General features: G+C 46.5%; 1 protein-coding gene across 9 annotated transcripts in view; it reads right to left on the reverse strand.

Annotated features, from left to right (window-relative positions):
• Positions 1–913: 913 nt before the first annotated feature.
• Positions 914–25821, reverse strand: part of LOC115117903 (ubiquitin carboxyl-terminal hydrolase 19-like) — a 35021-nt gene continuing 10113 nt past the window's right edge. Inside the window, exons 3-25 of one of the 9 annotated variants that reach the window (XM_065005222.1) lie at positions 24658–24786; positions 22362–22498; positions 20779–21309; positions 20247–20655; positions 19984–20143; positions 19810–19881; positions 19566–19681; positions 18506–18717; positions 16288–16498; positions 15808–15941; positions 15373–15531; positions 15049–15159; positions 13235–13345; positions 12891–13133; positions 12635–12753; positions 12323–12466; positions 11857–12188; positions 10524–10634; positions 10143–10359; positions 8301–8453; positions 6419–6585; positions 5493–5659; positions 914–2162 (exon numbers count right to left, since the gene is read on the reverse strand). In XM_065005222.1, coding sequence (XP_064861294.1) covers positions 2022–2162; positions 5493–5659; positions 6419–6585; positions 8301–8453; positions 10143–10359; positions 10524–10634; positions 11857–12188; positions 12323–12466; positions 12635–12753; positions 12891–13133; positions 13235–13345; positions 15049–15159; positions 15373–15531; positions 15808–15941; positions 16288–16498; positions 18506–18717; positions 19566–19681; positions 19810–19881; positions 19984–20143; positions 20247–20655; positions 20779–21309; positions 22362–22498; positions 24658–24786 — 4286 coding nt within the window. In that variant the 3' untranslated portion in view covers positions 914–2021. Of the gene's footprint in view, positions 2163–2366; positions 4524–5492; positions 5660–6418; positions 6586–8300; positions 8454–10142; positions 10360–10523; positions 10635–11856; positions 12189–12322; positions 12467–12634; positions 12754–12890; positions 13134–13234; positions 13346–15048; positions 15160–15357; positions 15532–15807; positions 15942–16287; positions 16499–18505; positions 18724–19565; positions 19682–19809; positions 19882–19983; positions 20144–20246; positions 20656–20778; positions 21310–22361; positions 22499–24657; positions 24787–25821 lie in introns of those variants that run through there. The other 8 variants (XM_065005221.1, XM_065005215.1, XM_065005216.1 and 5 more) reach the window with 8 other exon arrangements.

Raw genomic sequence — 25821 nt, forward strand, 5'->3', positions numbered from 1 at the left:
CGTACCAGGTTAGGAAAATTGATGTAGTATGTTAGGGTAATTATGATATGGGGTTAGGGCTAGCTAAACCGGCATCTTAACCTGCTACGAAAAGTCACTTCCGGTCGCAGATGTACTCCCATCTAGTCACACCCGCTATTTAGGATAACTGAGGTCAATGAATGTAAATAGAATTTTTACAAAAAAATACATTCCGACTGCGGTCCCCTGACCTCCATGAGGCTCGTCACCTATATTGCAACCCGGTTGAATTACCGTTTACTCATTTGTCCCCATGTCACAATTTAAATAAAATAATCCAAGGCTGCAATAGTTCCTTGACTTGTCTCGGCGTCAGACACCAATATGGTGTTATTGAGATCAACATGAAGGACAAGCTTTTTCTTCTTTAGAGACAACCCTTGAGGTCTTCTTCAGTGGTAAACCCATTATATTCATTGACATTTCCTTTGGCGTGTGGAGTACACCGCTCATCAAACGGGTCATGCTCATTACGACCGTCCCCGTGGTTTAGAGGGATGATCACCGGTCTTGTCGCAGTCTGACATGAGGAGTTCCAGTCTCGAATGATCGGTTGTCAACACCTGATTTTCCTTGACTAAATAACGAGCCAATTTGTCAGTAAATTGCGTGAGGGTTGAGCTAGCTAACTCGGTATGTTACTGAAACCAGAGATCCTCGTAAATCTTTTGACCAATCGTAGATTTGTAGCTCTAAATTTGTACAACTGGTTAACATACAAATACAATCACTCTGCCAACTTGACAGAAAGTGTTTGATTTTACTTTCTGAAACCGTCGTTTCTTCTTCTCTCTGCGTAATGTGTGGAGTCTGAAAGTAAATACAGTAACAAGCGCCATGTAAAAGAAGTGCAGGTTGGAGGACCAACAATTTAAACACAGAAAATGGTAAAAAAAGTTTCCAGGCAACTTTATTCAAGTTTCTACTGAATCAGAGTGTGTATTCAAATAACCCGTTAGCGCTTCTCAAAAAGTGTTTAATTTATATTAACAATGTATAATCTTATACACATTCTCATTAACCCCCAACTTTATATATGCAGTCTAATACAAATGAAGGGAGGGGTGTACAAGAGTACTCAAAAAGAAATGAAGATATGTAGCAGAAGTGGTAACAGCATTCTATTGTACGGCTACTGTGTATCTACATGCACATTTCAGTGTGTATCAAGTTAGTTTCTTCCCAAACATTACATCCACAGGATTGGATAAATTACAAAGTAAAAGTTTTTAAAATGTTTTAAAATCTAAAGCAAAGCAACTAAATCCAGATGTGTTATGAAAATAGTCAACAGAAAGACAGTTACTTTTTGTCCTCTGTATGAACATAAAATAAACAACTTCTACACCCATTACACTATATCGGTACCCAGCTTACAGAATCACAACACAGACCAGACTAAACCGTGATGAGAAGCGGGGAAAAACCACACTCAAATGCTTACACACGCACACACGTCCAATCCTCTCATATCACAATTTTCCCTCAATCCCAACAGGCTGTGTGTGTGTGGGGGGGGGGGGGGGGTTGTTTGATGTTAGCCACATCCTTTGTGACCTCTGAACCAGACACCCATTTATCATGGGATAAAACGGGGTCATAAGCGGCATGGCCACCAACATTGTCTAGGTGGGCTCTTCCATCAGCCAACAACAGGCTGCAACCCGGAGGCTCTGGGGAAACAGGAGTGTGTGGAGGCTTTTGTTGTATGTGCAAACACGCTGTGTGTGTGTGTGTGTGCGCATACGTGTGCATAAATTTGTTGCATGAATATTACTACATAAACAGCATGAGCTGGTATGTCCACATCTGTGGTGACATGTAGTGGTCCTTCCTTCCCCACAAATCCACTTCTGACATGTTTAGCACCACTGAGGGGACGCTTTGAAGACGTCCAGTTTATTAGTGTTGTTTACTGAGGAGTGTATTTCCCAATGTTGCTGCTGGCATTGGCCCACAGCTGGAGCCTTATGCCAGATGGGTGGAGCTTCAGTCACACCTTAGTCCACCTCCTCCATGTTACTGTAGGACAGAGCAGCACATTCGCCAGAGTGTCCAAACAGCTCAGAGGTCACCTCTGGGTTCAGCGGAGGGGGTCCTTCAGGGTCCAGGTCAGTCCCAAAGAGTGCCTGGCCAGAGGCCTGTAAAATAAACCAGTGTTACAAATCATGCTTTTCTGTGGACCAGTTCCCTTTCAGGAAGCCCAGACCCATCTGATACCCATCCAAAAGCATAACGCACTGGACTGACGGACATATTCCTTGCAGCCACTAACAAAACCCAGTTCCAATTGGATGGACGATTTCCATGTTTGTTTACTAAAAATAATATTCATTAAGACAGCATAAAGGTTGACATTTTATTTTGAAAAGTAGTACAAGTGTTGGTTTATTGGGGCAGCATTAAGATGGAAGGACCTGTACACATTATTGCTAGGAAATGTCCCACTTTCTTTTTAAATAATAGCGACTATTAAGATTACATTTAAAATTGTACAATTTCTATACAGCAATCTAGTAAATATTTCTGCTATAAAATATACACTTCCTTACATCAGTAACTTTCACTTTACACCCACAACCATAGAGAATCTTTGCCATCTGTAGGGAGCCTTTATAATTCACATTTCCTTGTGTGGACATTTCACTGAGGCAAACCACTGAGACATACTGGGCATTGAAAGCAGATGGTGATTATACCTGGCCCCCAAGCCCATCTACAGCTGGAGAGGCATGACAGAGTGCAGTGTGATATCCCTGAGACTTGAACATATTACTACAACACTGGTACAGAAGGTTAGTCCATATAGCAGCGACACAGATCATCATTTTCATTGATAGAAAGTAGATACCGTCCACCTAATGAGTTGACGTCACTACTAAGCTTCAGCTTCATACTGTACATCAGCGCACTTATTATTTTGCACAAACAGTCGTAAAGCTCTGACATATCTAGCTATTTCACCCCCCCCAAAAAAGAAGCACATTTAAAAAAGGTTAAACAAGTGGCTTTCATGAAGTCTGACAAGGATAAGGAAAACGTATGAACAGCAGGGTTGGGCTCAATTCGAACATAAGGCAGAGTCACAATTCAGGAAGTAAACAGGAAGGAAGTAAACAAAACCTACAATGCAATAATCTGAAGAAAAAAAAATTCATTTATTTTCAATGACTTCTCAATCAACTGAAAAGTAAAAGTGATCTATTTCGAAAAATAAAATAAAAATACATGTCTGAATTTTAAATTCAAATCACTTCCTGAATTAACAGCCTCCATTTCGAATTGAGCCCAACCCTAGTGGACAACATAAAATCAAAAATAAATCAGCAATGTGACAAACAAGCAGAAGGCACATACTAGCTTACAGTGAGTCTAAAACACTGTATTCATTAAAGCAAAACACACATTTTAGCCGTCTTCAGGTTACAGTACAAAGTCATGACTGCAAAAAGCAAGTCGCGGAGCCCATCATACCACCCTGTGATGGAGCTAAAGGATTACAATATCTTATTCCCTCACCCACTCAACACTATCACAGTAGGACTTAAACCCTATACCCTAGTTCAAGTCCTCTCAGCAGCATCTCTTGTGCAAAAACATAGGACTAACCATTACGAAACACGCATTTCAGATTGTTGTACTGAAAACCTACATGAGAGAGAGAGAGACACTTGGCATGGACACATAAAAGGCTGAAGTAGGTTTGAACTAGAATGTAACGTATCTTATAGGGACATACGTTATGGACTGCAGTAAAGAAGGCTGAGCCAAGTTACTAGTAGATGCTATTGGACTTGATTAACAGATATGCAGTGTATAATTTAGTTAACATTTTGAATGTGTTCAGCAGCATATTGATTTATAGGCCATCTACAATGGATATTTCATTAGACTTTACATTTTTTTGTATATAAGCCTATTTATAAACTGGTTGGCTCGAGCCCTGAATGCTGATTGGCTGACAGCTGTGGTATATCAGACCATATACCACGGGTATGACAAAACATGTATTCTTACTGCTCTAATTACTTCAGTAACCAGTTTATAACAGCAATAAGGTGCCTCGGTGGTTTGTGGTATATGGCCAATATACCACGGCTAAGGGCTGTGGTCCAGGAACTCTGCGTTGTGTCGTGCATAAGAACATCCCTTAGCCGTGATATATTGGCCATATATACCACACCCTCTCGTGCCTTATTGCTTTAGCATACATGCGTGTATGTGTGGGGTGTGATACTGGCCACTTAGCCCCAGTTGGCTCTGTAGAGTAGGTTCACTAACAACGCTAGTAGAGCAGCCAAGGTACCCAGGACAAAATATCGGACACAGTCGTCATCGGAATAATGCGGGATCCTTTGGCACAGCAGCCGCCACACCTGCCCCTCCACCCCATCCTCCCTCCTGGCTGCTCTTCTCCTCCCCAGCCTGGGACGGAACAGGCCCCGGGGGCCCTCTTCAACACCCTCCTCTTCCTGCTCCAGTTCCTGCCATATCAGAGATGCCTGCGATGGCGGAAACCTGTGTCAGCTTCAGGGAAAGGCTTGGTTCTTCCTAAAGCAACGCCACCTCACCACAGCTAGAACTCCAGCAAACCACTCCCCTTCCACTCCACTCTGTCTAATATATTAACGGTGTCACAGGCCACAGGGTCAAGGACAAGCCAGACTCTTTCAAGGAACAGCATGAGGACAGCTCAGAGCGATGTGAGGGGTGTCTCTCAGAAAACACATGGATAGACAAACTATCACATCTTTCTTTTCAACAGTTAACTAATAGATACATTAAATCAAAGATATTTTTTTGTAGATAAATTAAATCAGAGTACAATAAAAATGCACCATACATCTAATCATTTTCAGAGGCATTAAATAGCTTCCACAAAGTTTGTGAATACATACAGCCCTTATTAATTCTGAGGCAATTCACTTTGTTTTCAGCATTTGGACAGAAAACTATGCTGCTGAGATGCCAAAACAGATCAGATAAAGGGGACAAGAGAAAGCCAATGTCTGGCACTTCAGGATAATAAGTTGAAACAAGTGTGCACAGCTTTTCTCCAAAGCCGCTATTCAATTTAGAAACTAGCAACTCTTGATGAACAAACCAAGGGCCTTGAAACAGTTAGATTAGATCCATCGTCTTTCTCTCATCACAGCTTAAGAAGCAGAAAACACATTACTCTGTCAATGACAACTGAGATCATTTCTCATTTCTCTAAAAGCACCACAAGCAACCAACTAAATATCACTGCACGAAGAAGACTAGATGAATGAACACAGTGATACATCTCACTCATGTGGTGAAAATATAATCTCAGGAAATTTAAATCTACCTCAAACGAGTGATGTTGGGCCGAGTTTAATTGAATCCCTCATAATGCACTATACCTCGAGGAGTTTTTCTACTACCATGTAATGGATACTGGTACTTCCCTAAGGGATACTCTCAGAGGTAGAGAATGGCGCCCTCACCTGGCTGGCGCTGGCTCCTGCAGAGGTGGGGGACTCGGCCCCCAGTAAGCGAGGTGGTCGTTCCACAGGGGAGTTGCGGCGGCGGTAGAACAGCACGTAGGCATAGCGTGTCACCACCTGGCTCTCCTCCACCATCGTCACCGTACTGTCATCAAAAAGACGCCAGCCTGGGGGTGGGGGGGTCGTGTAGGAAGGGGAGGTGGAAGGTGAGGGAGAGGGGGAGGTGGAAGGTGAGGGAGAGGAGGAGGGGGAAGGTGTAGGAGAGAATAGGGGGAGGAGGAAGAGGAGGAAGGAAGAGGAGTGGGGAGGTGGAGGGTGGAGGAAGAGTAGAGGTGAGGACGGCAGGTGAGATCATTTTAACAGTATGAACAGAATATAACATGTTAAACCAGCTTGCCATGGTCACAAAGTACAGTATAGCCTACTAAAATACAGTATAGCCTACTAAAATACAGTATAGCCTACTAAAATCCAGTATAGCCTACTAAAATCCAGTATAGCCTACTAAAATACAGTAGCGTCTACTAAAATCCAGTAGCGTCTACTAAAATCCAGTATAGCCTACTAAAATCCAGTAGAGCCTACTAAAATACAGTAGAGCCTACTAAAATCCAGTAGAGCCTACTAAAATCCAGTATAGCCTACTAAAATCCAGTATAGCCTACTAAAATCCAGTATAGCCTACTAAAATCCAGTATAGCCTACTAAAATCCAGTAGAGCCTACTAAAATACAGTAGCGTCTACTAAAATACAGTAGAGCCTACTAAAATCCAGTAGAGCCTACTAAAATCCAGTAGAGCCTACTAAAATCCAGTAGAGCCTACTAAAATCCAGTAGAGTCGACGAAAATACAGTAGAGTCGACGAAAATTCAGTAGAGTTGACGAAAATACAGTATAGCCTACTTCAGTCAAACAGTCACTCACCAACATCACTGCGCTGGCTGTTCTGGGCGCTGGGCAGGCGTGCGTAGGCAGTGTAGTGACCTCCGATCATGCCCCCGTAGTGATTGATGACTGCATAGAGGTCATAGATGGGCGGCTGCTGCATGTCGTCCTTCTGACCAATACAGAACTTACTGAGGTCCAGGTTCCTGAAAGACAAGAAAACAAAATGTAAATCTGTGTTTGTATAAATATTTAAAACTACAAGTTTGAGTGAATTCACCCTCAAGTGATTGAGTGCAGGGTCAGTGTGATTAAGGGAATAATATAAGAAGTTGTGTTTATAATATGTTATTTACAGTTGAAGTCAGAAGTTTAAATGCACTTAGGTTTGAGTCATTAAAACTCGTTTTTCAACCACTCCACAATTGTCTTGTTAACAAACTATAGTTGTGGCAAGTTGTGCATGACAAGTAATTTTTCTAACAATTGTTTACAAACAGATTATTTCACTTATAATTCACTGTATCACAATTCCAGTGGGTCAGAAGTTTACATACACTAAGTTGACTGTGCCTTTAAACAGCTTGGAAAATTTCAGAAAATTATGTCATAACTTTAGAAGCTTCTGATAGGCTAATTGACATCATTTGAGTCAATTGGAGGTGTACCTGTGGATGTATTTCAAGGCCTATCTTCAAACTCAGTGCCTCTTTGCTTGACATCATGGGAAATTCAAAATAAATCAGCCAAGACCTCAGAAAAATAATTGTAGACCACAAGTCTGGTTCATCCTTTGGAGCAAATTCCAAACGCCTGAAGGTGCCACGTTCATATGAACAAACAATAGTATGCAAGTATAAACACCATGTGACTATGCAACCGCCATACCGCTACAGATGAACGTATGTTGGTGCGAAAAGTGCAAATCAATCCCAGAACAGCAGCAAAGGACCTTGTGAAGATGCTGGAGGAAACATGTACAAAAGTATCTATATCCACAGTAAAACGAGTCCTATATCAACATAACCTGAAAGGCCGCTCAGCAAGGAAGAAGCCACTGCTCCAAAACCGCCACAAAAAAAACAGACCACGGTTTGCAACTGCACATGGGGACAAAGATCATACTTTTTGGAGAAATGTCCTCTGTTCTAATGAAACAACAATAGGACTGTTTGGCCATAATGACCACCATTATGTTTGGAGGAAAAAGGGGGATGCTTGCAAGCCGAAGAACACCATCCCAAACGTGAAGCACGGGGATGGCAGCATCATATTGTGAGGGTGCTTTGCTGCAGGAGGGACTGGTGCACTTCACAAAATAGATGGCGCCATGAGGGAGGAAAATTATGTGGATATATTGAAGCAACATCTCAAGACATCAGTCAGGAAGTAAAATCTTGGTCACAAATGGGTCCTCCAAATGGACAATGACCCCACGCATACTTCCAAAGTTGTGGCAAAATGGCTTAAGGACAACAAAGTCAAGGTATTGGAGTGGCCATCACAAAGCCCTGACCTCAATCCTATAGAACATTTGTGGGCAGAACTGAAAAGGTGTGTGCGAGCAAGGAGGCCTACAAACCTGACTCAGTTACACCAGCTCTGCCAGGAGGAATGGGACAAAATCCACCCAACTTATTGTGGGAAGCTTGTGGAAGGCTACCTGACACTTTTGACCCAAGTTAAAGAATTTAAAGGCAATGCTACCAAATACTAATTGAGTGTATGTAAACTTCTGGCCCACTGGGAATGTGATGAAAGAAAGAAATAAAAGCTGAAATAAATCATTCTACTATTATTCTGATGATCCAAACCAACCTAAAACAGGAAAGATTTGCTAGGATTAAATGTCAGAATTGTGAAAAATTGAGTTTAAATGTATTTGGCTAAGGTGTTTGTAAACTTCCGACTTTAACTGTACCTGACGGGGAAGTCGACCATGTCGTTGATCTTGTCCCTCCAGATGAAGCTGCGGAAGGAGAAGCGTTTGAGCTGGATGATGAGGACGTTGGGCAGACGCCATAGCAGCAGCTGCTTGGAGGCCTCTCTGTGCTGCTGGCACTTTGGACAGTACCTGAGCGAGCAAGAGAGGCGAGAGAGAGAGAGAGGCAGAGGCGAGAGAGAGAGAGAGAGGCAGAGGCGAGAGAGAGAGAGAGGCAGAGGCGAGAGAGAGAGAGAGAGGCAGAGGCGAGAGAGAGAGAGAGAGAGAGGCAGAGGCGAGAGAGAGAGAGAGAGAGAGAGGCAGAGGCGAGAGAGAGAGAGGCAGAGGCGAGAGAGAGAGAGAGAGGCAGAGGCGAGAGAGAGAGAGAGAGGCAGAGGCGAGAGAGAGGCAGAGGCGAGAGAGAGAGAGAGAGAGAGAGGCAGAGGCGAGAGAGAGAGGCAGAGGCGAGAGAGAGAGGCAGAGGCGAGAGAGAGAGGCAGAGGCGAGAGAGAGGCAGAGGCGAGAGAGAGAGAGGCAGAGGCGAGAGAGAGAGAGGCAGAGGCAAGAGAGAGAGAGGCAGAGGCGAGAGAGAGAGGCAGAGGCGAGAGAGAGAGAGGCAGAGGCGAGAGAGAGAGAGGCAGAGGCGAGAGAGAGAGAGGCAGAGGCGAGAGAGAGAGAGGCAGAGGCGAGAGAGAGGCGAGAGAGAGAGGCAGAGGCGAGAGAGAGAGGCAGAGGCGAGAGAGAGAGGCAGGGTGAGGCAGAGGCGAGAGGCAGAGGCGAGAGGCAGAGGCGAGAGAGAGAGGCAGAGGCGAGAGAGAGAGGCAGAGGCGAGAGAGAGAGGCAGAGGCGAGAGAGAGAGGCAGAGGCGAGAGAGAGAGAGAGAGGCAGAGGCGAGAGAGAGAGAGAGGCAGAGGCGAGAGAGAGAGAGAGGCAGAGGCGAGAGAGAGAGAGAGGCAGAGGCGAGAGAGAGAGGCAGAGGCGAGAGAGAGAGAGAGGCAGAGGCGAGAGAGAGGCAGAGGCGAGAGAGAGAGAGAGGCAGAGGCGAGAGAGAGAGGCAGAGGCGAGAGAGAGAGGCAGAGGCGAGAGAGAGAGGCAGAGGCAGAGAGAGAGGCAGGGTGAGGCAGTGGCAGAGGCGAGAGAGAGAGAGGCAGAGGCGAGAGAGAGAGAGAGGCAGAGGCGAGAGAGAGAGAGAGAGGCAGAGGCAGGCAGAGGCGAGAGAGAGAGAGGCAGAGGCGAGAGAGAGAGAGAGGCAGAGGCGAGAGAGAGGCAGAGGCGAGAGAGAGAGAGAGCAGAGGCGAGAGAGAGAGAGGCAGGAGAGAGAGGCAGAGGCGAGAGAGAGGCAGAGGCGAGAGAGAGAGAGAGGCAGAGGCGAGAGAGAGAGAGAGGCAGAGGCGAGAGAGAGAGGCAGAGGCGAGAGAGAGAGGCAGAGGCGAGAGAGAGAGGCAGAGGCGAGAGAGAGAGGCAGAGTGAGGCAGAGGCGAGAGGCAGAGGCGAGAGGCAGAGGCGAGAGGCAGAGGCGAGAGGCAGAGGCGAGAGGCAGAGGCGAGAGGCAGAGGCGAGAGGCAGAGGCGAGAGGCAGAGGCGAGGCAGAGGCGAGAGGCAGAGTGAGGCAGAGTGAGGCAGAGAGGGGGGGGAAGGATAGGGACAGAGAGAAAGAGAGTTTGTTAGGTTTGTAAATCCATCAAAACACCACCTAAATCAGTAAGAGGACTGTCTGAATGTTAACTGTGCAGTACGGGTGTTAGTCCACGGCATTGTGGGACTGTAGGGCTACATTTGTTTGAGTATGTCTGCATGTTAGTGTATGTTGAAGGCTACATTGATCAGTGGTGTTGTTCCTACCATGCCTCCTCTGGTGCCAGCACCTCAGGCCTAGTGAAGAGGTTGAGGCACTGCTCCAGGGTGAAGTGTCCAGCCCTGGCTGTCTCGTTGACCGACCCAGGGTCCTCTTCAAATTCCAGCTCCTTGGATCGAACCAGGACGTACTCCTTGAGACGCTCGTTGTTCTTCCACACCAGCTCCAGGCTGGAGTCCTCAGGGAGGTCCAGAACGGCCTCTTCTAGGGTAAAGGGGAAACGCGACAAAACAACAGGAAGACATTCTAGAACACATATCGTAAAGGAGTTCAATGTTGAATGATACAGGGCAGCAGATGTTTGAGTTTAAGCTTTGTCTTAACACTAGGACTAGGTGTGAGGGGCAGGTTTGAGATTAGGCCCTGACCCTTTTCCTCCAGTATCTGCTCCTTGCTGTTGGAGTGGAGGACGGTGATGTAGAACTGAGAGGTGTGGCTGGACGCAGACTCTGATGGTTGCTGGTAGCCGGTCACAGCAGCTAGACACAAAACACAGCCTCAAAACACAGCCTCAAAACACAGCCTCAAAACACAGCCTCAAAACACAGCCTCAAAACACAGCGTGATCCACAGGGAAAGACATCTACTAAATAAATCTTAATTGGTCACATACACATGGTTAGCAGATGTTATTGCGAGTGTAGCGAAATGCTTGTAAATAACCAAAAGTATGTGGACACCTGCTTGTCGAACATCTCATTCCAAAATCATGGGCATTAATATGGAGTTGGTTCCCCCTTTGCTGCTATAACAGCCTCCACTCTCCAGGGAAGGCTTTCCACTAGATGTTGGAACATAGATGCAGGAACTTGCTTCCATTCAGCCACAAGAGTGTTAGAGAGGTTGGGCACTGATGTTGGGCGATTAGGCCTGGCTTACAGTTGGTGTTCCAATTCATCCCAAAGGTGTTCGATGGGGTTGAGATCAGGGCTCTGTGTAGGCCAGTTAAGTTCTTCCACTTTGATCTCGACAAACTATTTCTGTATGGACCTCGCTTTGTGCCTAGATTTGTCCATCGGACTGCCAGGTGGTGAAGCGTGGTTCATCACTCCAGAGAACGCATTTCCACTGCTCCAGAGTCCAACTGCGGCAAACTTTATACCACTCCGTCCGACGCTTCGCATTGCGAATGGTGATCTTAGGCTTGTGTGCTGCTGCTTGGCCATGGAAACCCATTCCATGAAGCTCCTGACGAACAGCTCTTGTGCTGCCGTTGCAACCGAGGACAGACGATTTATTTACACGCTACACACTTTAGCACTCGGCACTCCCGTTCTGTGAGCTTGTGCGGCCTACCACTTCATGGCTGAGCCGTTGTTGCTCCTAGATGTTTCCACTTCACAATAACAGCACTTACATTTGACCAGGGGAGAAATTTGACAAACTGACTTATTGGAAAAGGTGGCATCCTATGACAGTGCCACGTTGAAAGTCGCTGCTCTCTTCAGTAAGGCTATTCGTACTGTTTGTCTATGGAGATTGCATGGCGGTGTGCTCGATTTTACACCTGTCAGCAACAGGTGTGGATAAAATAGCCAAATCCACTCGTTTGAAGGAGTGTCCACATACCATAGATACTTTTGTAAACATAGTGTAAGGTAAAACAAAACGATTTGTCTATATAAACCAGTTGAGAAATGTAATGAAAAAAGTCAAAACAATACTATTGATATGTCAATTTTAGAAGATGCTTGCATTTACCTTCTGGTCTGACAGCCTTCTCACAGGAGGTCTCCTTCTCTCCCTGGGAGTCAGAGGAGGCCTCAATGAAACCTGAGTCTGTGGTGTGGGTGGAGAGGGCGTCTGGGTCTCCGGCTGGATGTGCTGAGGCCTGGGCTGTCTCTAGTGGAGCCTCAGGAACCAGAGATGAGCCCTCCTGCTCAGAGTCCCCTGCCCCACCGCCCCTGGCCGTATCCCCTGGCCCCACACTTTCAGGGGTCTCTGCTGGAGGGGGAAGGTCAGCCAGGCACTGGGTGACCTCTGGAGACGTCCTGCCAGACTGGAAGGGAGGCTGGAACACGTTCACTGAATACCTACACAGAGAGATGGGGGGGAGAGGAGAGACCAAATAGTAAATCAGTGACAGTCCAACAATGTTAAATCAGCAAAGTTGTACTGATATCTAAAGAGCAGCATTCATATCCATCCATCAACATCCCAATGGTACCTTGAGTATCCTTCCAGCAGCTGGGACAGCCGGGCATAGGTGAGTCTGGACTCAGGGACGCTGACCAGGAAGGGAAGTCCCACGTTCTCTATGTTGGGCCCACACAGAACCTTGTGGCTGGACCAATGTTTTTTCTGGCAAACCCTGAAAAAAAGTTAGATTGGATTAAAAACTAAACTAATATATTTTTTCTATTCCTGAATAATTTAGGAGAACAGGAAATAGTTCTGTTATTATTGGGAGATTAACTCATTCAATTGCCTCCGTGTCATTAGTGCCAGACAGCAAACAGTTAGTGAGCTATTGACTCACTGGTTGCAGTAACCCACGCGGTAGCAGCGGGTGCATCGCTTCAGTTTCTCTTCATCCGAGAGAGGAGGCTTCAGGCAGGCAGCACACTTCGAGATGGGAATACTGGGGACCTGAGGCCTCTGGACGGGGGGGGGGGGGGGGGAGACAGAGGAACACAGAGACGCTGAACACAGAGACAGAGGAAACACACTAGGGACTTGTGTTATAGTTCCCTAAGGTTCGAATAGGACGGCAAGAGAGGCTGCTGGATGTTTACCTGCTGGACTCGGAGCACCACCACCCTCTCCTTGGCCAGCTCCTTAGACAGCACTTCGAAGCAGAAGAGCATGTCTGAGGAGGAGACCGTGTCCAGGGAGTTGGATGGGAGGAAGATCCGATGGAAACGACTCTTCACTACCTCAGCCAATCTCAGGTTCTCTGCCTTGATCCTCACACTCCGAGAGATGGACTCCAGGACCTCGGCTGTGCTCGAGTTCTCTTTACTCACACTCACCAGGAACTGACACAAATCAGAGGAAGCAGACTTAGTCAAATAAAATCGTTCAAATCAAAAAATAATAAACAGAAGCCATCTGCTATTTGAATGATACGTCCTCTTACCTTCATGGGTTTCTTGTGAGGCTCTTTAGCAAAGTAGAACACTGTGAGGACCTTCTGCTTCTGGGGCAGGGGCACGGGAAGGTATAGGAAGGGGTCAAAGGTTATGGAAACCTGGAGAGAGAGAAGGACATTTGAACTTTTCAAAACATTCAAACAGACAAACATCAAGAAATGAGTTAGTTCCACTCCGACATAGCAAGCCACCCAATACGATCCGCTACTAGTCCAACTCTGACGGGTCCATGTTCATCCATTATTGAATTAGGTTTTCCTCCATTGCAGCTCGACAGCCAGGCCTGAGTCTCTAATCATCTTCATCATATTAACCCATTAGAGTCTAAGCCGGGGGGGGGGTTCTACTAAGCTATATGGAATTGTTTTAAGAAGGTCATACACCAAGGATCATTTAGCTATTTGATTTTTAATTTTGAGTTCCCATTGAAGTATAATTCTTTTTTTTGTCTTACTGTTGTTGGCCCATACAAGCACATGCCAGGGCAGCAGGTAGCCAAGTGGTTAGAGCGTTGGGCCTATAACCAAAAGGTTGCCCCTGAACAAGGCAGTTAACCCACTGTTCCTAGGCCGTCATTGTAAATAAGAATTTGTTCTTAACTGACTAGCCTAGTAAAATAAAAATGTAATAACAGATACACTACATGGAACAACAGAAGAAAATATCCACCAAAAATATCAAAAGGAAGTTGGTTCTGACAGCCAACAAGTGCTCAGGTTATGTGGGAACTCCTTTAAGATTGTTGGAAAAACAATCCAGGTGAAGCTGGTTGAGAGAGTGCAAAGCTGTCTTTAAGGCAAACGTTGGCTACTTCGAAGAATCTCAAATATAAACTATATTTTGATTTGTTTAACACTTTTTTTTGGTTACAACATGATTCCATATGTGTTATTAAATACTTTTGATGTCTTCCCTATTATTCTACAATGTATAAAATAGTAAAAATAAAGAAAATCCCTGGAATGAGTCCACGTGTCCAAACTTCTGACTGGTACTGTACTTCCCAGTCATGTTTTTCAACTGGTACCAGGGGATCTTCAGACTAGTTTTGTGAAGCCTGCGGGCATCCTAGAGGATAACAACCAACATGTAATGTTCATGAGAGTCTCACCTTTCCATATTAGTGTGTAGAACAAACTGTTTGGACGCAACAGACAGAAGTTGGCTAATGGTCTGTACTGACTTCAGAGGAGTCCAAAGATGTTTGTGGGGGGTGTAGAGCCTGTACTGACTTCAGAGGAGTCCAAAGATGTTTGTGGGGGGGTTGTAGAGCAAAACAGAGAACACCATCGCGTTCATGAGAGTCTCACCTTTCCATATTAGTGTGTAGAACAACCTGTTCGGAAATGACAGACGACCGGTTTTCGTGATGTCTCACGGTCTGACAAACACCGCTCTAGCTCTGTAACCTTTCATCGCAGATGCAGAATTACAAGATACGCGGATTGAGACGCATCCAATGCAAAAAAACATCTCTCTAGCTTAAACTGACAGATTTCTATGGGGATATTTTTTTTTTAATTATGCTAATTAGATTTCCACGCGGACTTCGACATTAGGGGGTTAAACGCATGATGCCTAAGGGGCAGACATGCCTAAAACAACAGTCAGGGTCTGTGTTCAGCAGTGGATAGCCGTAACTATGGTATTATCCCTGTGAGTTTGACTGATACATTCCAAGACTAGAAAAAACCCCATTGAGACTCAATACAAAACACAGTTCAACATGAACACCCAGATATATTCAGACAGTGGAGTGTTGCTTAATTGTGTTGAAATAATTCCGCTGTTTGTGTCTTACCTTGGAGCACACTGGGCAGACGAGCTTGGATTTGTACTGGCCCTGGAAGAGGTCTACGATGAACGAGTCGTTTCTCATCTTGTGCCTCTGCCACGCCTCATCTGCCACCACCTTTTAAAACAGATACACCATGTCATTTTCCAAGACAACTGAACTGAATGGAAACAGTGAGTGTGGTTAGAAGTATGACTGTCTCTGCATTGATTGCCATTTGGAGTTTTAGCCTGCTGGGTATGTGTAAAGCACCTTTTTAGATGTCACAAAGGGGCCTTATAAAATAAATGTGATTGTTTATGGTGCTGCTCAAACCTTTATTTCACCCACCTCGTCCAGCCGTCCGTCTGAGTCCACGGTCTCTGTGTAGGGCTTGTTCTGGATGCGGTTCAGGTCCTCGTGGAGACCATCCAGGAGGAAGGCCATGAACTCCTGGGCATCGTGCTGGGCATAGCCTGTAAACTGACTGGCCTTACTGGCCACGATCGCCTGGAGAATAAAAACACCACATCTTACTGGATATGATCGCCTGGAGAATAAAGACACCACATCTTACTGGATACGATCGCCTGGAGAATAAAGACACCACATCTTACTGGATATGATCGCCTGGAGAATAAAGACACCACATCTTACTGGATATGATCGCCTGGAGAATAAAGACTAAGGCTATTTGGGTTATAGCATCTGCTAAATGTCATATATTATATATTATTAAATAACAGGAGGGAGTTAAAGATGGGACTCAGGACAGTGGAGTGTCACCTTTAACTTAGAGGGCTGAAAGGCATGGTGGGTACCCTTCCACAAAGCCCGGAGCAGCACAGCGAACCCGATGGCCAGCCGACCACCTGTCCCCAACGGGTTATTACAGTTGATCTCATTCTCAAACGCCCGGTCTACACAGAGGGTGAGAGAACACCGTTAATGGTTTAATATCTACACTCACTGAAGATTAATACAATGACTTGCATGTTGAAACTTTTATATATATATATTATATATCCTTTATGAAATGTGTCTGATGTAAATATGTATGTAAAAAATAAAATGTTACATTGCAGGGAATAAAATATTTTATTATATGTATATATATATATATAAGAAAATATTTTATTCCCTGCAATGTAACATTTTATTTTTTACATATATATTTACATCAGACACATTTCATAAAGGAATGTAAAAAACTTCAAGTTAAATGAAAGAATGACAGAAGAAGGAAGATTAGAGGAGCTCACTGACCATGAAAGTAGTCCCTGAGTTCCCGGGTGTTGGAAAGAGACTGGATGACACTGTTCATAAAGCATGTGTTGCCCAGGTTGACCAGGCCTGTGAAGCCTGGCAGACACACCTTCTCCTCCTCCTCCTCTTCCTCCTCAACGCTGCGCTGGCTGTGCTGGCTGCCGGCAGGAGGTGCGTGGGTCATGGGCTGGACCATACAGGTGGGCTTGGGCTGAGACAGAAATAAAGGGATGAAATACCATCAACTTTATAAAGACCTCTTTTACATCAACAGTTCTTTACTGATACCCCAGCCTAAAACCCCAAAGAGCAAGCAATACAGAAGCCCAGTGGCTAGGAAAAATACCAACCCGAGGCTCATAGGATAATGAAATGATAAAGAAATCGGATTCCCTTTCCCCCTACTCATTTTCCAGTCCCCTACTCCTCGTCCTAAATCACTTCATACAGTTTCCCTTTTTGGGCCTTTTCCATCTCATCCTCAGTCAGTCCTCTCTCTCTCTCACCATCTCATCCTCCCTCTCTCACCATCCCATCCTCAGTCAGTCCTCCCTCTCTCACCATCCCATCCTCCGTCAGTCCTCCCTCTCTCACCATCTCGTCCTCCGTCAGTCCTCTCTCTCTCTCACCATCTCATCCTCCGCCAGTCCTCCCTCTCTCACCATCCCATCCTCCGTCAGTCCTCCCTCTCTCACCATCCCATCCTCCGTCAGTCCTCCCTCTCTCACCATCTCATCCTCCGTCAGTCCTCCCTCTCTCACCATCTCATCCTCCGTCAGTCCTCTCTCTCACCATCATCCTCCGTCAGTCCTCCCTCTCTCACCATCTCATCCTCCGTCAGTCCTCTCTCTCTCACCATCTCATCCTCCGTCAGTCCTCCCTCTCTCACCATCTCATCCTCAGTCAGTCCTCCCTCTCTCACCATCTCATCCTCCGTCAGTCCTCTCTCTCTCTCACCATCCGTCAGTCCTCTCTCTCTCTCACCATCTCATCCTCCGTCAGTCCTCTCTCTCTCTCACCATCATCCTCCGTCAGTCCTCTCTCTCTCTCACCATCTCATCCTCCGTCAGTCCTCTCTCTCTCACCATCTCATCCTCAGTCAGTCCTCCCTCTCTCACCATCTCATCCTCAGTCAGTCCTCCCTCTCTCACCATCTCATCCTCCGTCAGTCCTCTCTCTCTCTCACCATCCGTCAGTCCTCTCTCTCTCTCACCATCTCATCCTCCGTCAGTCCTCTCTCACCATCATCCTCCGTCAGTCCTCTCTCTCTCTCACCATCTCATCCTCCGTCAGTCCTCTCTCTCTCACCATCTCATCCTCAGTCAGTCCTCCCTCTCTCACCATCTCATCCTCAGTCAGTCCTCCCTCTCTCACCATCTCATCCTCCGTCAGTCCTCCCTCTCTCACCATCTCATCCTCCGTCAGTACTCCCTCTCTCACCATCTCGTCCTCCGTCAGTCCTCTCTCTCTCACCATCTCATCCTCAGTCAGTCCTCCTCTCTCACCATCTCATCCTCCGTCAGTCCTCTCTCTCTCTCCATCCGTCAGTCCTCTCTCTCTCACCATCTCATCCTCCGTCAGTCCTCTCTCACCATCATCCTCCGTCAGTCCTCTCTCTCTCTCACCATCTCATCCTCCGTCAGTCCTCTCTCTCTCACCATCTCATCCTCAGTCAGTCCTCCCTCTCTCACCATCTCATCCTCAGTCAGTCCTCCCTCTCTCACCATCTCATCCTCCGTCAGTCCTCCCTCTCTCACCATCTCATCCTCCGTCAGTACTCCCTCTCTCACCATCTCGTCCTCCGTCAGTCCTCTCTCTCTCTCACCATCATCCTCCGTCAGTCCTCTCTCTCTCTCACCATCTCATCCTCCGTCAGTCCTCTCTCTCTCTCACCATCTCATCCTCCCTCTCTCACCATCTCATCCTCCGTCAGTCCTCCCTCTCTCACCATCTCATCCTCTGTCAGTCCTCCCTCTCTCACCATCTCATCCTCCGTCAGTCCTCTCTCTCTCTCACCATCCGTCAGTCCTCTCTCTCTCTCACCATCTCATCCTCCGTCAGTCCTCTCTCTCTCTCACCATCTCATCCTCCGTCAGTCCTCTCTCTCTCTCACCATCTCATCCTCCCTCTCTCACCATCTCATCCTCCGTCAGTCCTCCCTCTCTCACCATCTCATCCTCTGTCAGTCCTCCCTCTCTCACCATCTCATCCAACTCACCGTGACTGCAGGCTCCTGTTTGATGGGGACATGGTCTGAGACGGTGCGGGATGACACACTGTCCAGGCATCCGTCCACTGTCCGAGGGGACTTGGGTTTCCCCTCCCCCACCCAGGGTGGCTCCTCCTTGGCAGAGAGGGAGTGCTTGCTGCTGCCCGGCTGACTGGCCTGAGAGGACGGTGCGGAGGGCACAGCAACCTTGGCGCCACCCACTGCACCTTAAACAGAGGAGGATGGAGCTTGTGGTCAACGACAAACAACTGTCAGGACCAAGAGAAGCATATTACCTTACAAGTTAAGGACATAACCTGGGCACTGTTCTGCACTGACACCCAGAGACCCGCGGGCTTGTGAGAACAGCAGACATGCATACTGAGTAACTGGATTAGTTTCAGTGGTCAGATACCTGTCCGTAGTGCTGCCTTGAATGGAAACACCTACAAACATGCCTGCCTACTATAGTCACGCATAACACCAACACCTTATTAGTATACCAAACATTAAGACCCCACCTTCCTGATATCAAAGTTGAAACACCGCGCCCTCAGAACAGCCTAAAGTCAACCCTCCCGCAGTGTCAACCCTCCAAAGTAATTTGAGTTTTTTTTGTTTTTACCTTTATTTAACCAGGCAAGTCAGTTAAGAACAAATTCTTATTTTCAATGACGGCCTGGGAACAGTGGGTTAACTGCCTGTTCAGGGGCAGAACAACAGATTTTGTACCTTGTCAGCTCGGGGATTTGAACTTGCAACCTTTCGGTTACTAGTCCAATGCTCTAACCACTAGGCTACCCTGCCGCCCCAATTAACATTAGGACAGCCTCTAATGATGTCCTAGGACACTGGTTAGACCTACAGCCAGTAGGTTACAGTCAATTGGTTCAAAGTGAAACACATCAATGTGCTCCTCAAACAGCGATATAAAAAGACAGTCAGTAAACACATGTGGGAGCCATTGTGTGTGTAATATTTATACGGGGCTGGTATATTTCAAACTGTGTGACAGCTAGTGTAACAGACGTCTATAACGTGTGCAGTAGAAGCCAGGCAGCAGGAAGACCTTGTGTAGCAGGGGCCTCCAGGCCCCCCCAGCGTTGGCTGTGCCTCTTCTTCAGGGTGATGTCTAAACGGGACGGGGTGAAGGCATACGTGGACTGCTCAGGCTGGATGAGGTTCCTGTAACAGAGGATCCCCAGCTTGTCAGACTCACCGTCTCAATGAGAACCAAAAAGGACATCTGTACACATGTGTATAGAAACACCAAACAAAAAAGTCACAGACCAAACTGGACTTGAAAGTCTTACCGGAGTTTGACTTGCCACTTAAAGACGGTGTTCGCTCCGCAGTCCGCATGAAGACGCAAGAAATTTACATCGCTGTTTGAACGGGAAGAAAGTTCAATAAACTGGAAACACCACTAAAATCCAATTAAGATCCACTAAGGTCACCAAGGTGAAAGGTCACAAGGACCAAGTTACCTGGTCTGGAAGATGAGTGTGAAGTCCTGTTCTCTGAAGATCACCCTGGCTGTCTCTCTGAAGATACCCTTCATGTACACGTTGACCACCATCAGGTCTGTCCCTTTCTCGTACGAGTCGTTCTTCAACAACTTCAGGTTCACCATTGGCTCTGGAACTGCTAAAAGATAACCACAGTGCAACGTTTCAGGTCACTGTCTGCAGACCATGGGCTCACCGTGACAGAAATAACATTTCAGCGTCCCTTTGAGACGTCCACTGACCTTCCTCCTGCTTCATCTCCAGAGGTTCCTCCTTAGATCGGTCCCTCTTCTCCTCCTGAGTGCTGCTGCTGCTGCTGGAGGACTCAGCCTGCTCGGTGTCTGTTGCAGTCACAGGATTCCCTGATCCTGAACGATTGGTTAGTGTTAGAGACTCAGTGGCCTGGTCAGCCTCATTCGGAGGCTGTCTCACTAGCGTCTCAGAATCAGTCCTCTCGGCCTCCCCTGGCCTCTCGGCCTCCCCTGGCCTCTCGGCCTCCCCTGGCCTCTCGGCCTCCCCTGGCCTCTCTGTTCTGTTGGTGGAGGCTCCAGCCTTGGGGCTGATCTCAGCACTGGACACAGTGGCTACCGGTATGATTACCTCTTCTGCACCAGCCTTGAAATCAGACTCTGGGGCCTTCTTGTCCTCCGTCTAAAACAATAAATGGGCTTTACAATCAGATCCAGAGCAGCAGAATTTCACACACACATATTTGAACCCACACAGTACTCAGTGCCTGGTGAGATGGTAGAGTCTAGAGACACCGGGACTCACCTGAACTTTCAACTCCTGCTGCGTGTGGCTGACGGCTACCTCAGGTGTTGTACCCTCATGGCCATTGCCTAGCAGCTCAGCTCGATTGTCACCAGCTGTAGACGTCTGGAGATCCCGGCCAGTGGGGCTGTGTGGTTTCCCATTGGCTGTGGACTTGGAGTGTGTATCCCTGGGCATCTTTGAGGTGGGGTCCTTGGAGACCATAGGGGGATGGACGGGGCGCTTGGCACTGGGCTCCTGAGGCAGGTCCCCTTTACTGACACTGACCGGCTTGGTCTGCCCCTCTCCTCCAGCCTTCACCACAGACTCTAGCCTGTCGGCTGGTTTGTAGTTCATGATGCGTTTGACACCTCGCTCTGCTTTGCCACGCCTTTGTTCACACTGTGCCGGTGGCGCAGACGTCTGGGTGGACAGTTCAGCCATGTCTGTCGTCTCCGGGACAGACTTCTCAGGCTTTACCAGAGGCGACTGTTTCTGGTCTTTACCGTTCTTGGCCTCCACTTTCACAGGCTGCTTCTCCTTCTTATTTTGCTGCAGGGAGGAGAGATGAGACAAAATGTTTTTTTTGTATGTATTTCTTTTACGAATTGTGGTTAAAACCTTCGCAAGAGATAGGCAATAGTCACATGATGGTAGTTGATGGTATTTCATGAGAAACACATGCTAAATGACAGCAGGGAGGCCAGTGATGGTATTCCATGAGAGAAACACATGCTAAATGACAGCAGGGAGGCCAGTGATGGTATTCCATGAGAGAAACACATGCTAAATGACAGCAGGGAGGCCAGTGATGGTATTCCATGAGAGAAACACATGCTAAATGACAGCAGGGAGGCCAGTGATGGTATTCCATGAGAGAAACACATGCTAAATGACAGCAGGGAGGCCAGTGATGGTATTCCATGAGAGAAACACATGCTAAATGACAGCAGGGAGGCCAGTGATGGTATTCCATGAGAGAAACATGAAATGAAAGGCACATGCTAAATGACAGCAGGGAGGCCAGTGATGGTATTCCATGAGAGAAACACATGCTAAATGACAGCAGGGAGGCCAGTGATGGTATTCCATGAGAGAAACACATGCTAAATGACAGCAGGGAGGCCAGTGATGGTATTCCATGAGAGAAACACATGCTAAATGACAGCAGGGAGGCCAGTGATGGTATTCCATGAGAAATGAAACACATGCTAAATGACAGCAGGGAGGCCAGTGATGGTATTCCATGAGAGAAACACATGCTAAATGACAGCAGGGAGGCCAGTGATGGTATTCCATGAGAGAAACACATGCTAAATGACAGCAGGGAGGCCAGTGATGGTATTCCATGAGATAAACACATGCTAAATGACAGCAGGGAGGCCAGTGATGGTATTCCATGAGATAAACACATGCTAAATGACAGCAGGGAGGCCAGTGATGGTATTCCATGAGAGAAACACATGCTAAATGACAGCAGGGAGGCCAGTGATGGTATTCCATGAGAGAAACACATGCTAAATGACAGCAGGGAGGCCAGTGATGGTATTCCATGAGAGAAACACATGCTAAATGACAGCAGGGAGGCCAGTTGGCAGACTCACCATAAGGGAAGGCCAGGAGTGGAAGGGGATCTTCTTGTGCATAACCAGCAGGAGGAAGCCACTCTTCTCTTTGTACTGTACTTTGCTGCAGGAGCCCTCAATCTCCTCATGCAGATGACAGTCCCACTGGCGCCCATCTGGAGAGAGAGCAGTCACGGGCCATCAGACTAGTGCTAATGCTGCATGTTCAAAGTGAACGGCTAAATGCCACGCATACCAAAGACACGTACACACACTCCCTCATTCAAACACAATCTCAACACACACTCCCTCCCTCATTCAAACACCATCTCAGCACACACACACACACTCCCTCATTCAAACACCATCTCAGCACACACACACACACTCCCTCATTCAAACACCATCTCAGCACACACACACACTCCCTCATTCAAACACCATCTCAGTACACACACTCCCTTCATTCAAACACCATCTCAGCACACACACACACACTCCCTCATTCAAACACCATCTCAGCACACACACACTCCCTCATTCAAACACCATCTCAGCACACACACTCCCTCATTCAAACACCATCTCAACACACACACACACTCTCCTCATTCAAATACCATCTCAACACACACACTCCTTCATTCAAACACCATCTCAGCACACACACTCCTCATTCAAATACCATCTCAGTACACACACTCCCTCCTCATTCATTCAACACCATCTCAGCACACACTCTCCTCCCTCATTCAAACACCATCTCAGTACACACTCTCCCCCTCATTCAAACACCATCTCAACACACACACTCCCTCATTCAAATACCATCTCAACATACTCCCTCATTCAAATACCATCTCAACACACACACACCCTCATTCAAACACCATCTCAGCACACACACTCCCTCATTCAAATACCATCTCAGCAAACACACACACACTCCTCATTCAAACACCATCTCAGCACACACACACACTCCCTCATTCAAACACCATCTCAACACAGTACACACACTCCTTCATTCAAACACCATCTCAGTACACACACACACACTCCCTCATTCAAACACCATCTCAGTACACACACATTCAAACACCATCTCAGTCCTTCCTTTCAAACACCATCTCAGCACACACACTCCCTCATTCAAATACCATCTCAGTACACACATTCAAACACCATCTCAGTACACACACTCCTTCATTCAAACACCATCTCAGTACACCACTCCTCATTCAAACACCATCTCAGCACACACACTCCCTCATTCAAACACCATCTCAGTACACACACTCCTTCATTCAAACACCATCTCAGTACACACACAAACACCATCTCCCTCATTCAAACACCATCTCAGCACACACACACTCCCTCATTCAAACACCATCTCAGCACACAAACACCATCTCAGTACTCCTCATTCAAACACCATCTCAGCACACACATTCAAATACCATCTCAGTCCCTCCTTCATTCAAACACCATCTCAGCAAACACTCTCCCTCCCTTCATTCAAACACCATCTCAGTACACACACATTCAAACACCATCTCCTCCCCTCATTCAAACACCATCTCAACATACTCCCTCATTCAAACACCATCTCAACACATTCAAACACCATCTCAGCACACTCCTCCTCATTCAAACACCATCTCAGTACACACACTCCCTCATTCAAACACCATCTCAGCAAACACTCCTTCATTCAAACACCATCTCAGTACACACTCCCTCATTCAAACACCATCTCAGCACACACACACACTCCCTCATTCAAACACCATCTCAGCATATACTCCCTCATTCAAACACCATCTCAGCACACACACACACTCCCTCATTCAAATACCATCTCAGTACACACACTCCCTCATTCAAACACCATCTCAGTACACACACTCCCTCATTCAAACACCATCTCAGTACACACACTCCCTCATTCAAACACCATCTCAGTACACACACTCCCTCATTCAAACACCATCTCAGCACACACACTCCTTCATTCAAACACCATCTCAGTACACACACTCCTTCATTCAAACACCATCTCAGTACACACACTCCTTCATTCAAACACCATCTCAGTACACACACTCCTTCATTCAAATACCATCTCAGTACACACACTCCCTCATTCAAACACCATCTCAGTACACACACTCCTTCATTCAAACACCATCTCAGTACACACACTCCTTCATTCAAACACCATCTCAGTACACACACAAAAAACAGTCATGTAGCCTGTACAAGCTCTCATACATGTGCAATCATCACATACACTTAGGCTATAAGACATGTAGTTAGTTTGTGATCTCACCTGGGAAGCGGGCCTGACAGTCTGTGTCGGTGAAGGTAATGGTGACGTCCTCCACCCTCTGCACCCCGTCTCCACAGCGCAGCCTCGCGATCACCTCATTAGCATTCTGCTTCCAGTCCACAAACACATCTACACAGCACCGAGCAGAGACAACAGTCTGTCAGAGGACTACAAACACATCTACACAGCACCGAGCGAGCAGAGACAACACAGTCTGTCAGAGGACTACCACACTCAGCATACCACAGGAATTTACCTTCAAAACGGATTCTGTAACACAAGAACACTTTGTCCACAGCGCCTGCTGTGACTGTGTTAGACAAGCATGCAAATCAACCTAGAATAGTCCACAACAGATCAGTATAGCTAGACGCAGAGGGTTGAAGATAAGGGTTGAATATTTTACCGGTATTTTACAAAATGTTCCAACCGGACAATAAATCACTTTTCTCCCGGGTAACCTGGGATTTTTCCCGCCAAAACCGGAAGTGTCATTCAAAAGTATAATAAAGCATTATAAAGCCTAATAAAACATTATAAAGCATTATAAAGCCCAATAAAACATTATAAAGCATTATAAAGCCTAATAAAACATTATAAAGCCTAATAAAGCATTATAAAGCTTAATAAAGCATTATAAAGCCTAATAAAGCATTATAAAGCCTAATAAAGCATTATCTGAAAGAGGGAGGCTAAGACATCTATATATACTGTATATAGCCCTATATATCTAGAACATGTTTATCTACATTGAAGTCAGAAGTTTACATACACCTTAGTCAAATACATTTAAACTCAGTTTTTCACAATTCCTGCCATTTAATCATAGTAAAAATTCCCCGTCTTAGGTCAGTTAGGATCACTACTTTATTTTAAGAACAATAGTAGAGAGAGTGATTTATTTCAGCTTTTATTTCTTTCATCACATTCCCAGTGAGTCTGAAGTTTACATGCTACCAAATACTAATTGAGTGTTGCCTTTAAAATAGTTTACATCCACATGATTTTATATCCTCATGAAGACATCTATTTTGTGAAGTGCACCAGTCCCCCCTGCAGCAAAGAACCCCCACAACATGATGCCGCCACCCCCGTGCTTCACGTTTGGGATGGTGTTCTTCGGCTTGCAAGCCTCCCCTTTTTCCTCCAAACATAACGGTGGTC

Source organism: Oncorhynchus nerka, linkage group LG20, assembly GCF_034236695.1.
Source record: "Oncorhynchus nerka isolate Pitt River linkage group LG20, Oner_Uvic_2.0, whole genome shotgun sequence".
In the NCBI taxonomy this organism is placed as follows: domain Eukaryota; kingdom Metazoa; phylum Chordata; class Actinopteri; order Salmoniformes; family Salmonidae; genus Oncorhynchus; species Oncorhynchus nerka.